At 32.9% G+C, this 14,395-nt stretch overlaps 1 protein-coding gene across 3 annotated transcripts in view; it reads left to right on the forward strand.

Annotated features, from left to right (window-relative positions):
• CDKAL1 (CDK5 regulatory subunit associated protein 1 like 1) overlaps positions 1-14,395 on the forward strand; it is a 584,442-nt gene that overhangs the window by 11,594 nt on the left and 558,453 nt on the right. Inside the window, exons 2-3 of one of the 3 annotated variants that reach the window (XM_045551876.1) lie at positions 325-499; positions 2,289-2,401. In XM_045551876.1, the coding sequence (XP_045407832.1) occupies positions 330-499; positions 2,289-2,401 (283 nt within the window). In that variant the 5' untranslated portion in view covers positions 325-329. Of the gene's footprint in view, positions 1-324; positions 500-2,288; positions 2,402-14,395 lie in introns of those variants that run through there. The other 2 variants (XM_045551874.1, XM_045551875.1) reach the window with 2 other exon arrangements.

Below are 14,395 nucleotides of genomic sequence, written 5' to 3' on the forward strand. Positions count from 1 at the left end.
TGAAATGAACAGAGATCCAATCAAGAACATAAATTGCATTTAGTTGTTAGGCTTTTGAGTTTTCTTTAATCTTGAACAGTTCTCCTTTTTTACTTCCATGATACTAAGTTTTTGAAGTAGTTCCTGTTGAACCTTGGAATCCCACTATGAATAGGGCTTGTCTGATTGTTTCCTTGTGTTTCTTCATCTCCTGCATTTTCTGTAAACTCGAAGCTAGATCTAAAGGCTTGATTAGATTCAACTTTGGTGAGAATATTTCATAGGTGATGGTATGTTAAGCAGATTTTCATAAAGCTTGTTATTTACAACTTCTTTATGTGATAGAGAAGATGCCTTCTGCATCCTGTGATACACTGCTGGATGACATAGAAGATATCGTGTCACAGGAAGATTCAAAGCCACAAGATAGGCATTTTGCAAGAAAGCATGTTGTTCCAAAGGTACGAAGGCGAAATACCCAAAACTATTTGCAAGAGGAGAACAGACCCCCGAGTGATAGGTAAGCTTTTTTTCTTGAAATTATATTCAGTTTCATTCCAGGAGTACACATAATATCTCTTTTTTAGAATCTTTGAACTTTTGACAGGAAGTACAGGCTGAGTATCCCTTAACTGAAATGCTTGTGACCAGAAGTGTTTTGGATCTTGGATTTTTTTGAGGTTTGGAATAATTGCATTATGTACTTACCAGTTGAGCATCCCTAATCTGAAAATCCAAAACCCTCCAACGAGCATTTCTTCTGAGTATCACTTTGGTTCTCAAAAAGTTTTGGATTTTTAGGGTATTTGGATTTCGAATTTTTAGATTAGGGCTACCCAACCTTTTTTTTTTTTAATGTTTTTAAATTTGGCAAGGTAATTAGTTAAAAAAGAAAAAGAGGTCAAATTAGATGTTCCTTGCAGACAGGGCCTAGGACAATAGAAATCTCTTTGATATAACTGTAGTTGGTATGTAATTGTGTTACTTCCAAATTTTTATTGGAAGTTGTGATTTATTTATTTTTTTTGAGACAGGGTCTTGGGCTGTTGCCCAGGTGAGAGAGCAGTGGCACAATTACAGCTCACTGAAACCTTAGACTCCTGGGCTCAAGCAATCCTCCCGCCTCAGTCTGCTGTGTAGCTAGGACTTCAGGTGTGGGCCACCATGCCTGGTTAACTTTTTAAAGTTTTTGTGGAGATGGGGTCTCACTATATTGCCCAGGCTGGTCTCGAACTCCTGAGCCTCCAGTGATCCTCCTACCTCAGCCTTGAAAAGTGCTGGGATTACAGATGTGAGCCACCACACCTGGCTGGAATTTGTGATTCTTATGAGACATTGTTTTGGACATTTGATTTTTTCTTAGCAAATTTACAAATACCTATGGATTTGTACAAGTAGGTACAAATACCTAAAGGTACAAATTAGGTACAAATACCTAAAGGCTTTGGGCACAAGAAGTTATTGCCCTACTTATGCTATTTTGGCAGGTCTCTAGTCAGTGAAATTCTAATACAGGGTAACTAGAAAGGATTATGTAGTTGCATAGTGTTAATAAGCCTGTGTTTATCTAGTAAATTGTTGAAAAGTTTTAATATACTTATTTTGTTTGGAATATTAAGCCTTTACAATCTCTGAATTTAAGTTTGCTTATAGTTTAATGACTGATGTTTATCAAATTTGTCCTGAGCATGCCCTTAAGGTAAATTCTGTTTACTTACAAATTATTAGATCAATCCAAGTTGAAAGTTTGTTTTTTTTTCCTAAAAATGTTACTTTTTTTACAACTCTATTTTTATAGAGTACTTTCAATAATAATGCTTTAGGGTGACAGTTTTTAATGTTGATTGTTATTTATTACATATCTGTTTTAAAGTAAAGATTGTAACTAGTATATACGAGTCTGTGAACAAATATGCATAATTTTTCCTTATTTGCTATTGCTGCTAGAAGCATTTTCTTGGCTATTTTTATTTGTACATACCTTTCTAGGAGTTGAACTTAGTGATAGCAAGTTAGTAGTATGAATTTAAAATATAATTCAGAGAAAAAGGTTTTTTTTTTTTATGTAGAGAGTCTTAAAATTTTGTGGTTATTTTATCTTGATTTTTAGAGTTTTGATGTAACAACAGATTTTGAATTAAGTTGGTGCATTTAATGGATAGCTTGTCAGTTGATTGCAGTGAGTTCATGTGTGCGTGTGCGTGTGTGTGTGTGTGTGTGTGTGTGAGAGATATGCCCTGAAATCATCTAGTGTTTTTTATTCTAAAAATCAATGAGACTTACTTTTTAAAAAATTGATTGTTTAACAGCACAATTCCAGGCATACAGAAAATTTGGATACGAACATGGGGTTGTTCTCATAATAATTCAGATGGAGAATATATGGCTGGACAGCTAGCTGCTTATGGCTATAAAATTACAGGTAATGAGATTTGTAATGTATTTTATTGATTCAGTTTTTCAGAGTTAAGTGTTTTGGAGATATGTATTCTAGTTTCAGAGACTAAAGGATATTTTAGCATAACAATGATTTTAAAGCAAAACAATGACTATTATAATTGCCTAGATAACTATGGATATCACTTTTTAAAACTTTAAAAATTTTTTTTTAAGTTGAGACTTTGCGAAAATAGAATTCACAGAGTTCATGTGTACCCTTCACTCAGTTTCCCCTAATATTAATATCTTACATAATTTTAGTTAATAAATCAGGAAATGAACATTAGTGCAGTACTATTATCTAAACTATATATCTTACTTTAATTTTACCAGTTTTCCCATTAACTTTTTCTGTTCCAGGATCCAATCTAGAGTCCAAACTTACATTTAGTTGTAGTGTCCCCTTAGTCTGCTCCAATCTGTGAGAGTTCCTCAGTTTTTCTTCCGTGACCTTGCTATTTGTAAAGAAAATATTATTTCTTCTGAAGACAACGTTACCTTGACACTTCTGAAGAAAATGATTCGTTATTTTGTAAAATGTCCCTCAACCTGGGTTTGTCTGTTTTCTCATGATTAGAATGAGGTTATATATTTTTGGCAGGAAGAGCACAGAAGTGTTTTTCTGTCCTTTTGAATGTGTCATGTCAGGGGGTTATGATGTCAGTATATCTTATTACTGGTACACTAACCACCATGCCCAGCTAAGAAGATAGCCTTAAAAAAATAGTCTGGGGCCATCAGCCTGGCCCTGGCCTCGGGCACCCCACCAAAAAAAAAAAAATAATAACCTTTAAGACAATGTCCTAAAATATCAAAAAAATCAGGTGTTGACTTTTCCTACCTGATATTGAATATCTAATACCTTTTAAATTTTAGTCCGTTAGCAGTTTGTGTTTGGCCTTATGACAGTATTCTTCCGTACAAAATAACAATCCTGATACAAGAATTTTAAGCTTTGTTATGCACACCTAATTTTGGTTTCTTATTTGAGAATAGTTAAAAAGGGAGAATTAAGAAAGCAATTATTTGAATGTGAAAAATTTTTTGCTAATGTAGTGTATTACTTTTATATACTTGTATTACTTATATATATTTGCATTAATTTTATCTACTGTTGATTGTCCCCACTTTAGAAATTCATAGTCAGTTTTTAATTCTTGTCTAGCTTGCATGCAGCAGAATATAGGACCACTAGTCTAGGTGCTGTAGGCCCAGAAAATATAAACAATGTTAGCTTTTGTAAGACATGTAAGGAAATCTCTCTAGATCTTACCTTTAGATTAGATATATGATTTGAATAACTTCTGGATTGCCTATGCCAGTAGTTTCTTCCATTATTATGGAATAATGGGGGTTTATAACAATTATTATTTAATTATTTATGTTTTTGTTAATCAAATGTAGACCTAAAATTAAATGTGTAATTGATGTAAAATATAGATTATGTATAATGTGTAGAGATTATTAAAAATAATATGCAGAGAAATTAAATCAAAACTATCTCAATTACCAGTTATAGATATTTTTACTATTTGGGGAAGAAAGATTATGTGGGTATATATTTGAAATTGCTACTTTTAACTATGTGAATCCAGGATATAATTATTCCATAAAGAAATTTTATAAAGACTTAGAGCAGTTAATTGTTCATTGCCTCTTTTCAAACCCTTTTTATTTTGAGGAAAAAGGTGCTTCATATCTTTTAAATAAACTATTTTAAAATAATTCCTGCTTGCTTCTGTTTCAAATAATGAAACCTATTGAGGAGAAATGATGTTAGTCCCTAAAACTCAGAACAATTAATTGTATCATGGGCACGTGGATGCATGGTATAATTAAATCAGTATCATGGGAAGCAATTAAACTTTCCCTGTGGGCACCAGGTTTTTTAAAAGAAATATGACTTGAATGCATACATTCCATGAATGTGTTCTTTTTAAATAAGCAATTTTTGTAGAGTAGACTACCTTTTTTTTTTTCCAGCAATCCTTTGATTATTGTTTTTGGTTTATTTCTTTTGGGGTTGTTAGTAAATTATTTTCAGTGTCCTCATCGATGGCAACTCTTCCTATCGTCAGAGTACATTTAGTGTTAGAAATGGTCACAGGTCATTTGAGGCCAAATCTTGTGAATGAAGTGTGTGCTGTGATGTTGAACAATGCTGTTTTAGTTAAAAATAGGCCTTTTTGTTTATCTTGCTTGAATTTGAAAACAGTTCTAAATGAATTCTGAAAGAGTAGCAGTGATGCTTATACTTTTTGGGTTTCTTCAGAACTTCACAACTCTTAATAATGTCATCAAAGAATTCTTAATTCACAATTCATAATTACCCAAGTCAGAATAGAATGTTTAGATTGGGTGCCCACAGTTTCAGAAAAATCATTTAAAAATTGCTGGACTGTTAAAGTTCTTGATAGCTTCTTTTGTATATTTGTATATAGTTTATTCATTCAGCAAACATTCTCTGAAGATGGTATGTGTTATAGGGTAGAGTGCTAGGAGGCGTGAAGATAAGAAAATGGACTAGCCATGGATTCCAGAAGACAAGTTTATTTTTTGGCAAAGGAAAAGCTTTCATATTCAATGTTAAATCTTAGAAGTTGTTTCACTAAATGCTGAAGCTTTATGTGGTCTTTCATTTTTTATAATATGTGGGAAGTAGGAGTAGGACCTGCTTTATTAAAAGAACTTTTGCAGTCTATATTTTAGAAATGCTTTGTGATAATGTCAGGTCAGAATATAGCATCTTATATTTGAATTAAGGAAATTAATATCTCTTTGCAGAAACAAATATACACTGATTTATTTGCTTTAGGAAATTTACAATTGAATGACTAAAGTATATAGCATATTTCCTGGTCCTGGCTGTTTAATTTGAAGTAGCTTTACATTTTTGTGACTGAGGTCAATGGGATATGTTTGACTGATATATAGAAATGTTTCATAAGGAATACACGAGGAGCATACTAGTGATTAGTAGAATTTAAAGGACATTAAAACTATGCCTTTGTGTTTGGACTTAGGTTTAGGTTGTTGCACATAATTCAAGTATGAGTACATACAAAGTTTCTTTAAAAAAATAACTCTGCTTATCTCAGTTTTAAGAACTGGTGACTATGATATTTTTACATTCATATCTTGAGTTTATTTATATAATAAAATATATTATTAAGATAGGAAGAAGAGTCATTCTTTGGGAAGCTCTGCAGTAGACTCCTCCAAATACAACTTCTGCAAAATATACAACTCAATGAAAAATGTGTGATATATTATGCTTCCCTTAGGTGACACAATGTTTTGGGCAGGCTAGTTCTAAGTGAAATCAGGATTTCTGTACACATTTTTAGGGAGGGGAGCTGAATTAGTTAAAAGCCTACTGTGTGTTAGGCATTGTTATTGCAAGGATCAAATGAAATGACTGTACCATGAGGTTCCTGCATATTTTAAAGTGAGGAGATTGAGACAAGGAGAAGGAAGACACGTGACCTGTACTTCATCCCATTAATATGTGCTGGAGCTGACACTGACACAGGTTTGCGTGTCAGCACAGCCTCACCTCTTTGCATCATGCTCTCTAGTCTCTCAAGGGTGATGTTTTCAAGGCAGTTCAGGATGTAAATTTACTAATATTAATGGCTTTTATTAGAGTAATTTTTGCTACCCAACGTTTTGAAATTTTTTGCCTTTATGATTTTCTTTTTAATACACGACCCTTATTAGAAGCTTTTCCCTTTGTTTTTTTTTTTTTTGGAGGGTGGAGGAAGAATACATACCACTGTAGTCTGTGCCACAGTAACAAGCTCGGTTTATTAATTGCAGTGCTGAGTTGGGAGTTGGAGGTAAGCTGTTTCTTTAGTTATAGATAGCAGTGTCAGCAGAGAGATACCCGGTCCATTCCCACCTCAATCATAAATATAAAGTCATCACCCAGTGGAACCTACATAAAAAATCTTCCTGATTTTTGTATTCTTCTTGAACCTCTAGTGGAATGCAATGAAAGAATCATCGGCTATCTTAGCACAGGGCTGTTAACTTGCTTTCACATATACCTCTGTAATCTAGCCTTCTTGCTCCTTCGCCATCACCATGGTTATTTACATTTATATAGTGTCTTACAGGTTGTGAAGCACTTTTATATCTATTGCTAATTTTATATAGCTTGTGCCTGAAGATAAAGGTAGGACAAAGACATTAACTGAGGCTTTTAAAAATTATTTTACAATATCCTGACATTTTGGTTTTTGACTTAAAATTATATGTATTAGTAATAAATATTTACAATGAGGTATTTAGTTATGTGTTGAATAGTACATTTTTCTTAATGTAACTCGATTTCCTTGTGGAAATTCTTTATTCTGTAGCTAAAGGTGATGCCTTTTATCTTAAAGTTCTGAAGTCCACCTGAAATTATAGCGAAAATAAATTCTACTCTGATCACGTGCAGAGTGTCTGCAATGTAAGAGGTGACCATCAGCTTATAGATACAGTTGGATGTTAGCATTATTCTGAGGCTCAGAAGTTAAATGCAGAAAGAGTTATTAAAACTGGAACTCTATCTGTTGATCTGTAAAATGTCCTTCTCGTATGTGTATTTCCAGCTAATTTTATAAGCTTTTACTTTACACACACACACACACACACACACACACACACACACACACACACACACACACACACACACACACACACACACTTCTGTGTGCTGCATAACTGAAGTCTCAAGATCACTACTTAAAAGTACTTCCTTTAACTTGCCCGTAATTCACTCTCACCTTTCCTTCCTGATTATTGTGGAAATATTCTTATATTAGGTTATTTGTATGAATTGAGATTATTATTCATTAAGTCTTAATATTTTTCTAGTCATTTTTGCCACTGTTGTTTCATGTAGGAAGTTGAGAATTATATTCAAAGCTGCCTTTGTGTGAGGATCTGACAGCATAGGGATAGTAGAAGTAGACATTTTTCCAGGCAGTGACTCCCAACAAAATAAGAAGGAAGTACCAATTGTGGCAGAGTTGACAGTGCTTATTGGATAACTGAGCTGTATTCTATCAGTTCTTTCCAACGGTCTCAGCTTTCAAAGAGGGGGACATAGAAGTCTTAAATAGGTTTGGTAGCTTCCCTACCTTTTATCTGCCCAGACAACAAAAATAAAACAACAATGTTAGGATTTGAGGAGGGAAAGTAATTTGGAGATTTCTAAATGTCAGGTGAGATCTCTAGGCACATTGCGTTGCGGTATGTATAACAAGCAATTGGAGTTGGAACAGTAAATGCATGAACTAGACAGCCTTTATTTTTTTGAGCAGACCTTGTGTTATAGATGAATGAATTTGGGAATCCTGTACTTGGAGTTCTGGAATGGCTAGCCTGAGCCAGGGAAAATCCCTTTATGATCTCAGAAGGAATTAAGAAGATTTGTTCCTCAAACCACATTTTCCTGTTGTCAACAGAAGTAGATTGGGAATGGTGACAAAGTAAAAAATGTTTTGGTTGAAGTTGTGGAAGATGAGTAGCAATTTAAGGGGGTTAAAATACATTTTTAAGAGTGGAAATTACAGAGAATAGACTTGATTTCCTAAATAAAAACAGATTGCAATGAAAGTCAACCTAAGAGAATTAAGTAGGGCCTATTGTCTGCATGCATATGTCTGTGAGTGTGTATTAATGAGTGACTCCATCATTTGGAAGGATGTGGGCACATGTACTTGAAGAACCATTTATATAGTAGGGTCTTAAAAGTGCTACAATTTGATACATAGAAGTCCATCGATACATATAATTAATTGCTGTAACTTTCTGGAAAACTATCATTGTTGCCTTTGTGGCCTCAGGGATAAGTACACCCTGAAGTACAGTAATGTTGTTATGTCACTGTCAATGGAGCCAACTATATACATTTCTTAAGAAAAGCACTGTGGTAAAGATATTGCATAGCTTAATCTGCATATCATGACCAGTGTTTTTCCTATAAATTTTGAACACCTTAATCAAGTATAAATTGCATTAGATTTACCCATAAAATTTACCTGATTTACATATTTTACCTATAAGATCTTGTAAGGAGGTTGTTCTTATTTTAAAATGAATCCAAGATGACTGAGAAAGGGGGGAAAATGGCTTTTTCTATCATATGGAATTATATTATGCTTTATTTTATAAAGACTGAATAGGATTCTCTAGTCAAGTTCCTACAATTTAAATTCTATATGTTGAGAATTTTGTTTAAAATTTTTAGTGCTTTAGTGGAATATAACATTTCAAAAAGGTGTTTTAATGTATTTCAAAAGGGTGTTTAGTACTCTTCATTACTGTGATACAAAATAGATTGCATGATTTTTCTGATCTCTACATTCTAGCTTTTTTATCTTCAAATAGGGCACAGAAATATTTAGTTTGTTATTTTTCATATTGGCCCAGGAATTTCCTTTTTGTCATTTTATGAAGCCCAAAACTACTTATGTTTGAACTCATAAACTACTAAGTGGCACTAGTTTTGGTTTTGTACTAAGTTGTGTGTTATTTTTACAAATTAAATTAGCATCAACCTTTTTAAAAAACTTCTAAGCAATATTTCTATGTTTGAGAGTAGACTTGTATTAGAATCTTCATCTTTTGAAGGGAAAGAGAAATCTCATTCACTCTTGTGAATTCTAAGATATTTTGATTCCAAGTCCTAGTTTTTCTTACCCTGGCATTGTTTCCAAAATGAATGCCCAGTAATAGATAACTCTTATGGTAATTAAATTATTTTGATAAAGTTCTTAAACTCTTGTTCTTAATTTTCCCACTAGTAAAGATGTGGGAAAAGTTCATCACTTTTTATTGTCTTTCTTTGTGAACTTGAAGGTCATTTTTCATCCTGTTCAACTTTTGGCCTGACCTTTTCAGGTCACTTACATGTCTGGTTTACACTTTTTGTAGCATGTGAGAAATACTACAATTCACATGTAATTGTATTTTTGTGAATAAACTGCTGTGGAGTGAGTGTTAAACTGTTAAGATGCCTTGTCATTTCAAAATTGCTGGCATTCTGGTATTGAACAATTTAAAATATTTTCTACTTTTAATATTTTAGAATTTTTATGAGAGATAAAATATACTCAGATGTTCAGAAACTTGACATTTACTTAATTGCTTAATAATTCAAATTACCTTTGGAGATTTGTAAAATTTTTTTGATAATTCATTTAGAAATAGCCTGTGTTTTAACTTTAATTTTTTTTTTTTAGGAAAATGAGCAGATGATAAGTTACCATGAAAGCTTCATTTAAAAATCTATTTTTTTCTATTGTCTTTTTTAATTTTGAGGACAAAAAAACTTCTGAGATGTTGACAGTTGAACATGTGAAAAGTTGTTGGCTTTTTGTTTTTTTCCCCACTCACCTTTTACAGATGAGACCGTTGGCTCTTTTAAAAGGCCTTTAAAATTATAGTGGGTTTGTATTAAAGACATGTTGTAATTTTAGCTATTGGACAACAGATGGCAGTGTTGCATTACCTGATCAATGCAGCTCTATTATATACGAAAAGTGAATTTCATGTTACAAATGTTCTTCTAATAAAATTATAAGAAGTCATTAAATTAGTCAATACTTTATCCTTTCTGATTTATTGGTTTTATTTTCCTAAACATTTTAGCAGTGTTTATATAAGAATTGGGCAAATTGACCTTTTCAGAGGCAGCATGATCATGTGCTGGTATTAGCCTGCAACATGCATGCTGGGACCAGACATGAAATTGTTCAGTCATTGGCTACTGCTTGACACCTTTGTTGCTCTGTTGCCCTGACTAAGCTTGTCTTAGAATCTGGTTATTGTCCTCTTTGTCCATAGGAGCATATTAAAGTGGGAGTTTTTGAATCTGTGGACAAACATTTGTTACCTTCACTACTGCATTTCTTTCACACTTACTAAAAACTAACCTTTGCATAGGATGCAACTTATGCATCTCATTAATCCTCAGCTCTGTTAACATATTATGGTTAAAGACACATAATATTAAAACAGAATGGAGTAAACTACTGTACTTTAAAGTTTCCTACCCATTCCTACTTGACCAATGTGTGTTTGATGGTTAATTTAAGGGGGAAATGATTTGAATGTCCAGGCATTTGCAGAAACTTTCCTTTTGCCCCTCTTTCATTGTAGCTTGGTCATTCTCAAATTTAAGAGTTTGAGAATTTTTGCACAGTGTTGTATACACAGGTTAATGTATATCATATTGTTGATTTAAGGGCTTTTTTGTGATAATTGTGACTATACATGATTTTTACCTAATCTGATTGTTTTAGATCTTAACTTCTTGTATAAGCTGCAGTTCTACTTGCACAGGTGCCATTAGCTTATGTCCCCTTGCTCAGAGACAGAGACAGACGCTTCAGCTAGTTCCTATCTTAGGGTAATTTATCTATTTTACTTTTTCTTTCCTATGGTGTGTGAGGTCTTTCTATCTTACTCATTTTTACGTTTGACATCTCAGAGACACTGTTGCTTATTGATTAAGAACAGACTGTAGCCAGCTATTAATATTTAGCCGGACTGTAAAACCAGCTATTGCCGTCTATTAGCTATATGACATTGGGCGAATGACAGTATGTCTGTGCCTCAGTATCCTTATTAAAGGAAGATGACAACAGTAGTCCTTCCTGAAGATTAAATGAATCAGTATATGTAAAGTGTTTAATGTGTACTTGGTTATTATTATCATCATTAAACATGGTACCTGGCACAAAGTAGGAATTCAGGTGTCTTTTTTTGTGCAATAGTGAACAAGTAAAAGCAGTATTTTGAACATAAAGTATGGAAGTAACCTTATTTTTTTTTTGTCGTTAAGGAAGTGTAAAAATTAAAGTATATTCTAAATGTTAAATAAACACAGTGTGTCTATGTGAAGCCCTTGGGTTTTTCAATAGAATCCTATTTAGGTGGCTGTCAAGTCCAGTCTGCATAGTCTTGACATGTCTTGGATAAGATCCTCATACTATCGCTTTCCCTGTCATGGTCACTACAAATTATATTGAATCAGAAATCTAATTTAATCCATTCCTATTAAATTGGAAGCAGTAATTTCTTTCAATTTAATGGGATTGGATTTGGTATTAGAAATTTTGATGTTCCTTCAAACTTAATAAAATATGGTTATATATATCTTTCCATTTGTGTGTGTTCCTGTGTACTTGCAGAGAGAGAGAAATGATCTTGAAGTATTATATGTATCCACTTAAATTATTTGCAATGATTGGTAAAAAGGCATATTATAAGGGTGGGAACGAGAATGGCACTTTCTCATTCTTTTTTCCCTTTCTACCCAGGGAATAAAGCAGAGAGAAATAAAAATAAGGGCTTTCAAAATAGGATTTTCATCCACTCAGAAATAGGAGAAGGAAATTAAGTCTCTAGAGAAGATCTGGAATGCTGTTTACTCTTGAGGGTGAGCATCCAGCCCTCCTAAAGATGGGGAAAAAGAGCTTTGGGGTGAAATGAAATCGTTCAAAAATTTAGCATGTTATTTCAATCTTCCCCACTAAATCATATTTAGAGATAGCTCTAAATGTGTTTGCCAATTTTCATGTCTTATACTGTACTTGAATATACTGTGGACAAGAGATAAGGCTAATCAATGAGTTAAATGCACTTCTGAGTCAGTTTCTAATTACTGCTGCTGATTGTGGAGTTCCATTTCACAGAAAATGTAGTACTTGTGGTTCATCCTCCTGGTTCTTCCTTTGTTTTCACTCCTTCAGTGTTTTCAGTAGCCATTTTGGTGATCTTTTTAGCTGTTTTCTTTCTGTTCTTTCTAATGGAGTCACTGTGTAATTTAAAATGGAATCATTATGTTTTAACTGTGATTTTGAAGTCTGCTCTATAAAGAACTATTTGATGACTAGCAGTTTAAGTAAAATTCATAGTAAGAAGTGAGTCAAAGACAAGGATAGGTGATTGAGACTATTTTCTCCTTTGCATGTGAAAGCTGAATTGTCAGCTAGCTTACAAAAATGAAGGAACTGTGAAGGTGTTCTAGAATAAATATGGCTTAATAAAACCATTTGGAAAATCATTGAAAAGTATAAAAGTAGAAGATATTGAAATGGTATTATGGACACCTAGTAGATCAAATTAAGGAAAAGAAGCTTTAGGGAGAGTATGTGAAACTTATTTCCATCTCATTTGCAGCAGCTTTTTATCTTGTGACTTAGGTAAGGTATAAATCACGTGCAAGCCATAAACAGGGGCTTTTTTAAAGGGAAAAAAAATAAAAGGCTTTGCAGTTTTCAGTGAAGGGTTTTGTTTTGCATTAGCATAGTGATAGGAAGAATACTGTATTAGATTAAAAGTTTTTGCATTTGTGAAATGTAAACAGCTATGTGAATGTAGTCAATGTATATTCTTCATTTAATAATTTAAACATAAACATTTTTTCCTAGCCAAATATATACAAAAACATTGTGAAAGCAATAAAGCTATTTTACAAAATCTTATGTAATATAGAAGTGTGTGTGTTACTTGTAATGCAGGACAATTATATAATTTGGCTCATTATGTAAGGTTAATGAATTAATGTTAGAATATAAAAACTAGCCATTTTTAACTGTGAGATTTCTGGGTCAGTCATTAAAATTTTCTGAGCCTCAGTTTCTTTAAAATGGAATGCTACTCTACCAACCTCATGAAACTGATGTGAAAACAAACATGAGGTAATATGTTAGATTTTGGAAATATTTATAAGCTTATAAATAGCCTGCCAGATCCAGTGGTGTGTGACTGTAGTCCCAGCTACTTGAGAGGTTAAGGTGGGAGAATTGCTTGAGGCCAGTAATTCAAATCCTGGGCAACATAGTAAGACCTTGTCCCTGAAAGAACAAAGCAAAAAACCCAGGCTACTGTATTTATTAAGCTTAAATGTTATGAAATTATGAACTGATGGGGTTTGAATTCTTTGCTCTACTCCCTTTCATCTGTGTTAAAGATATCTTTGTAGAATTTAGCTCTTCCTAAATATACCAAAAGATGGCAGTGTTTACCTATGTTTAATATTTTAATTTTTTTTTTCATGGAAAAGTATGTTGGATGTTTTATCTGCAAATATATTAAATTGAGGTTATTTTTTTACATTTAATTTTCTGTTTTGTAGGTGGATCTTTAATTCATGTAAAGTTTACTAGGACCAGGTTTCATTTTTATTTTGAAATGATTTGGAAATTCAGATACTTAACAATCATTTTGTAGCTACAAATTTCTGTGTAATCCAGCATAATTAATGATAAAACCTTGTATAAATGTGACAGCTAATGTTTCATGGAAAACATAGTTGCTTTTGTATAGCAAAAACCATTAATTTTTTTAAGCCTCTAAAAACAATTCAATGATGAAAACATAAGAGGCATAAATAAATGATTTGTGTGGCTTTTAGGTCACACCACCTGGGTTTATCCATCTTAGAAACTTATTTTATATTAAGAGTACCTTTTGAAAATTTAACAAAACCTTTCATTGCTTGAATTTCCTACTGGCAGTATTGTGATGAAAAGAGAACGTAAGTTCTGTGAGTAGCTTCTCTAGCTGAGAAATGCAAAAAATTAGATAATATGAATTTGACTTGAAGTGAGGATTATGTAGCAGGATGTGGTAAATATACTTCCCAGTTAGGTGAAAACTTCCTGATTTTTCATTCATAGAGCATATTATGTCCAATATAGTTTATGACTCGAGCAAGAGAATACAAGTAGGATTTTTTTGGTTCAGTCAAAGCTATCTATAGTTTTTTAATATAAACAGCATTTGCCAGTGGTTTTTACTGGAAGTAGAAAAAACACAAAACACTTCTGTGACTTTTGTCATAAAATGCCTGACTTTTGGGTGAGTTTAGAAATCCAAGATGATTTCAGGTGTGCTTCCACTGTTTTGTTTAAAACTAGCAACTGTTTTGAGTCAATATAACTTGCTCATTTCAGTTATTTTTCTCTGAAAATCA

This window comes from Lemur catta, chromosome 5 (assembly GCF_020740605.2).
Source record: "Lemur catta isolate mLemCat1 chromosome 5, mLemCat1.pri, whole genome shotgun sequence".
NCBI lineage: Eukaryota > Metazoa > Chordata > Mammalia > Primates > Lemuridae > Lemur > Lemur catta.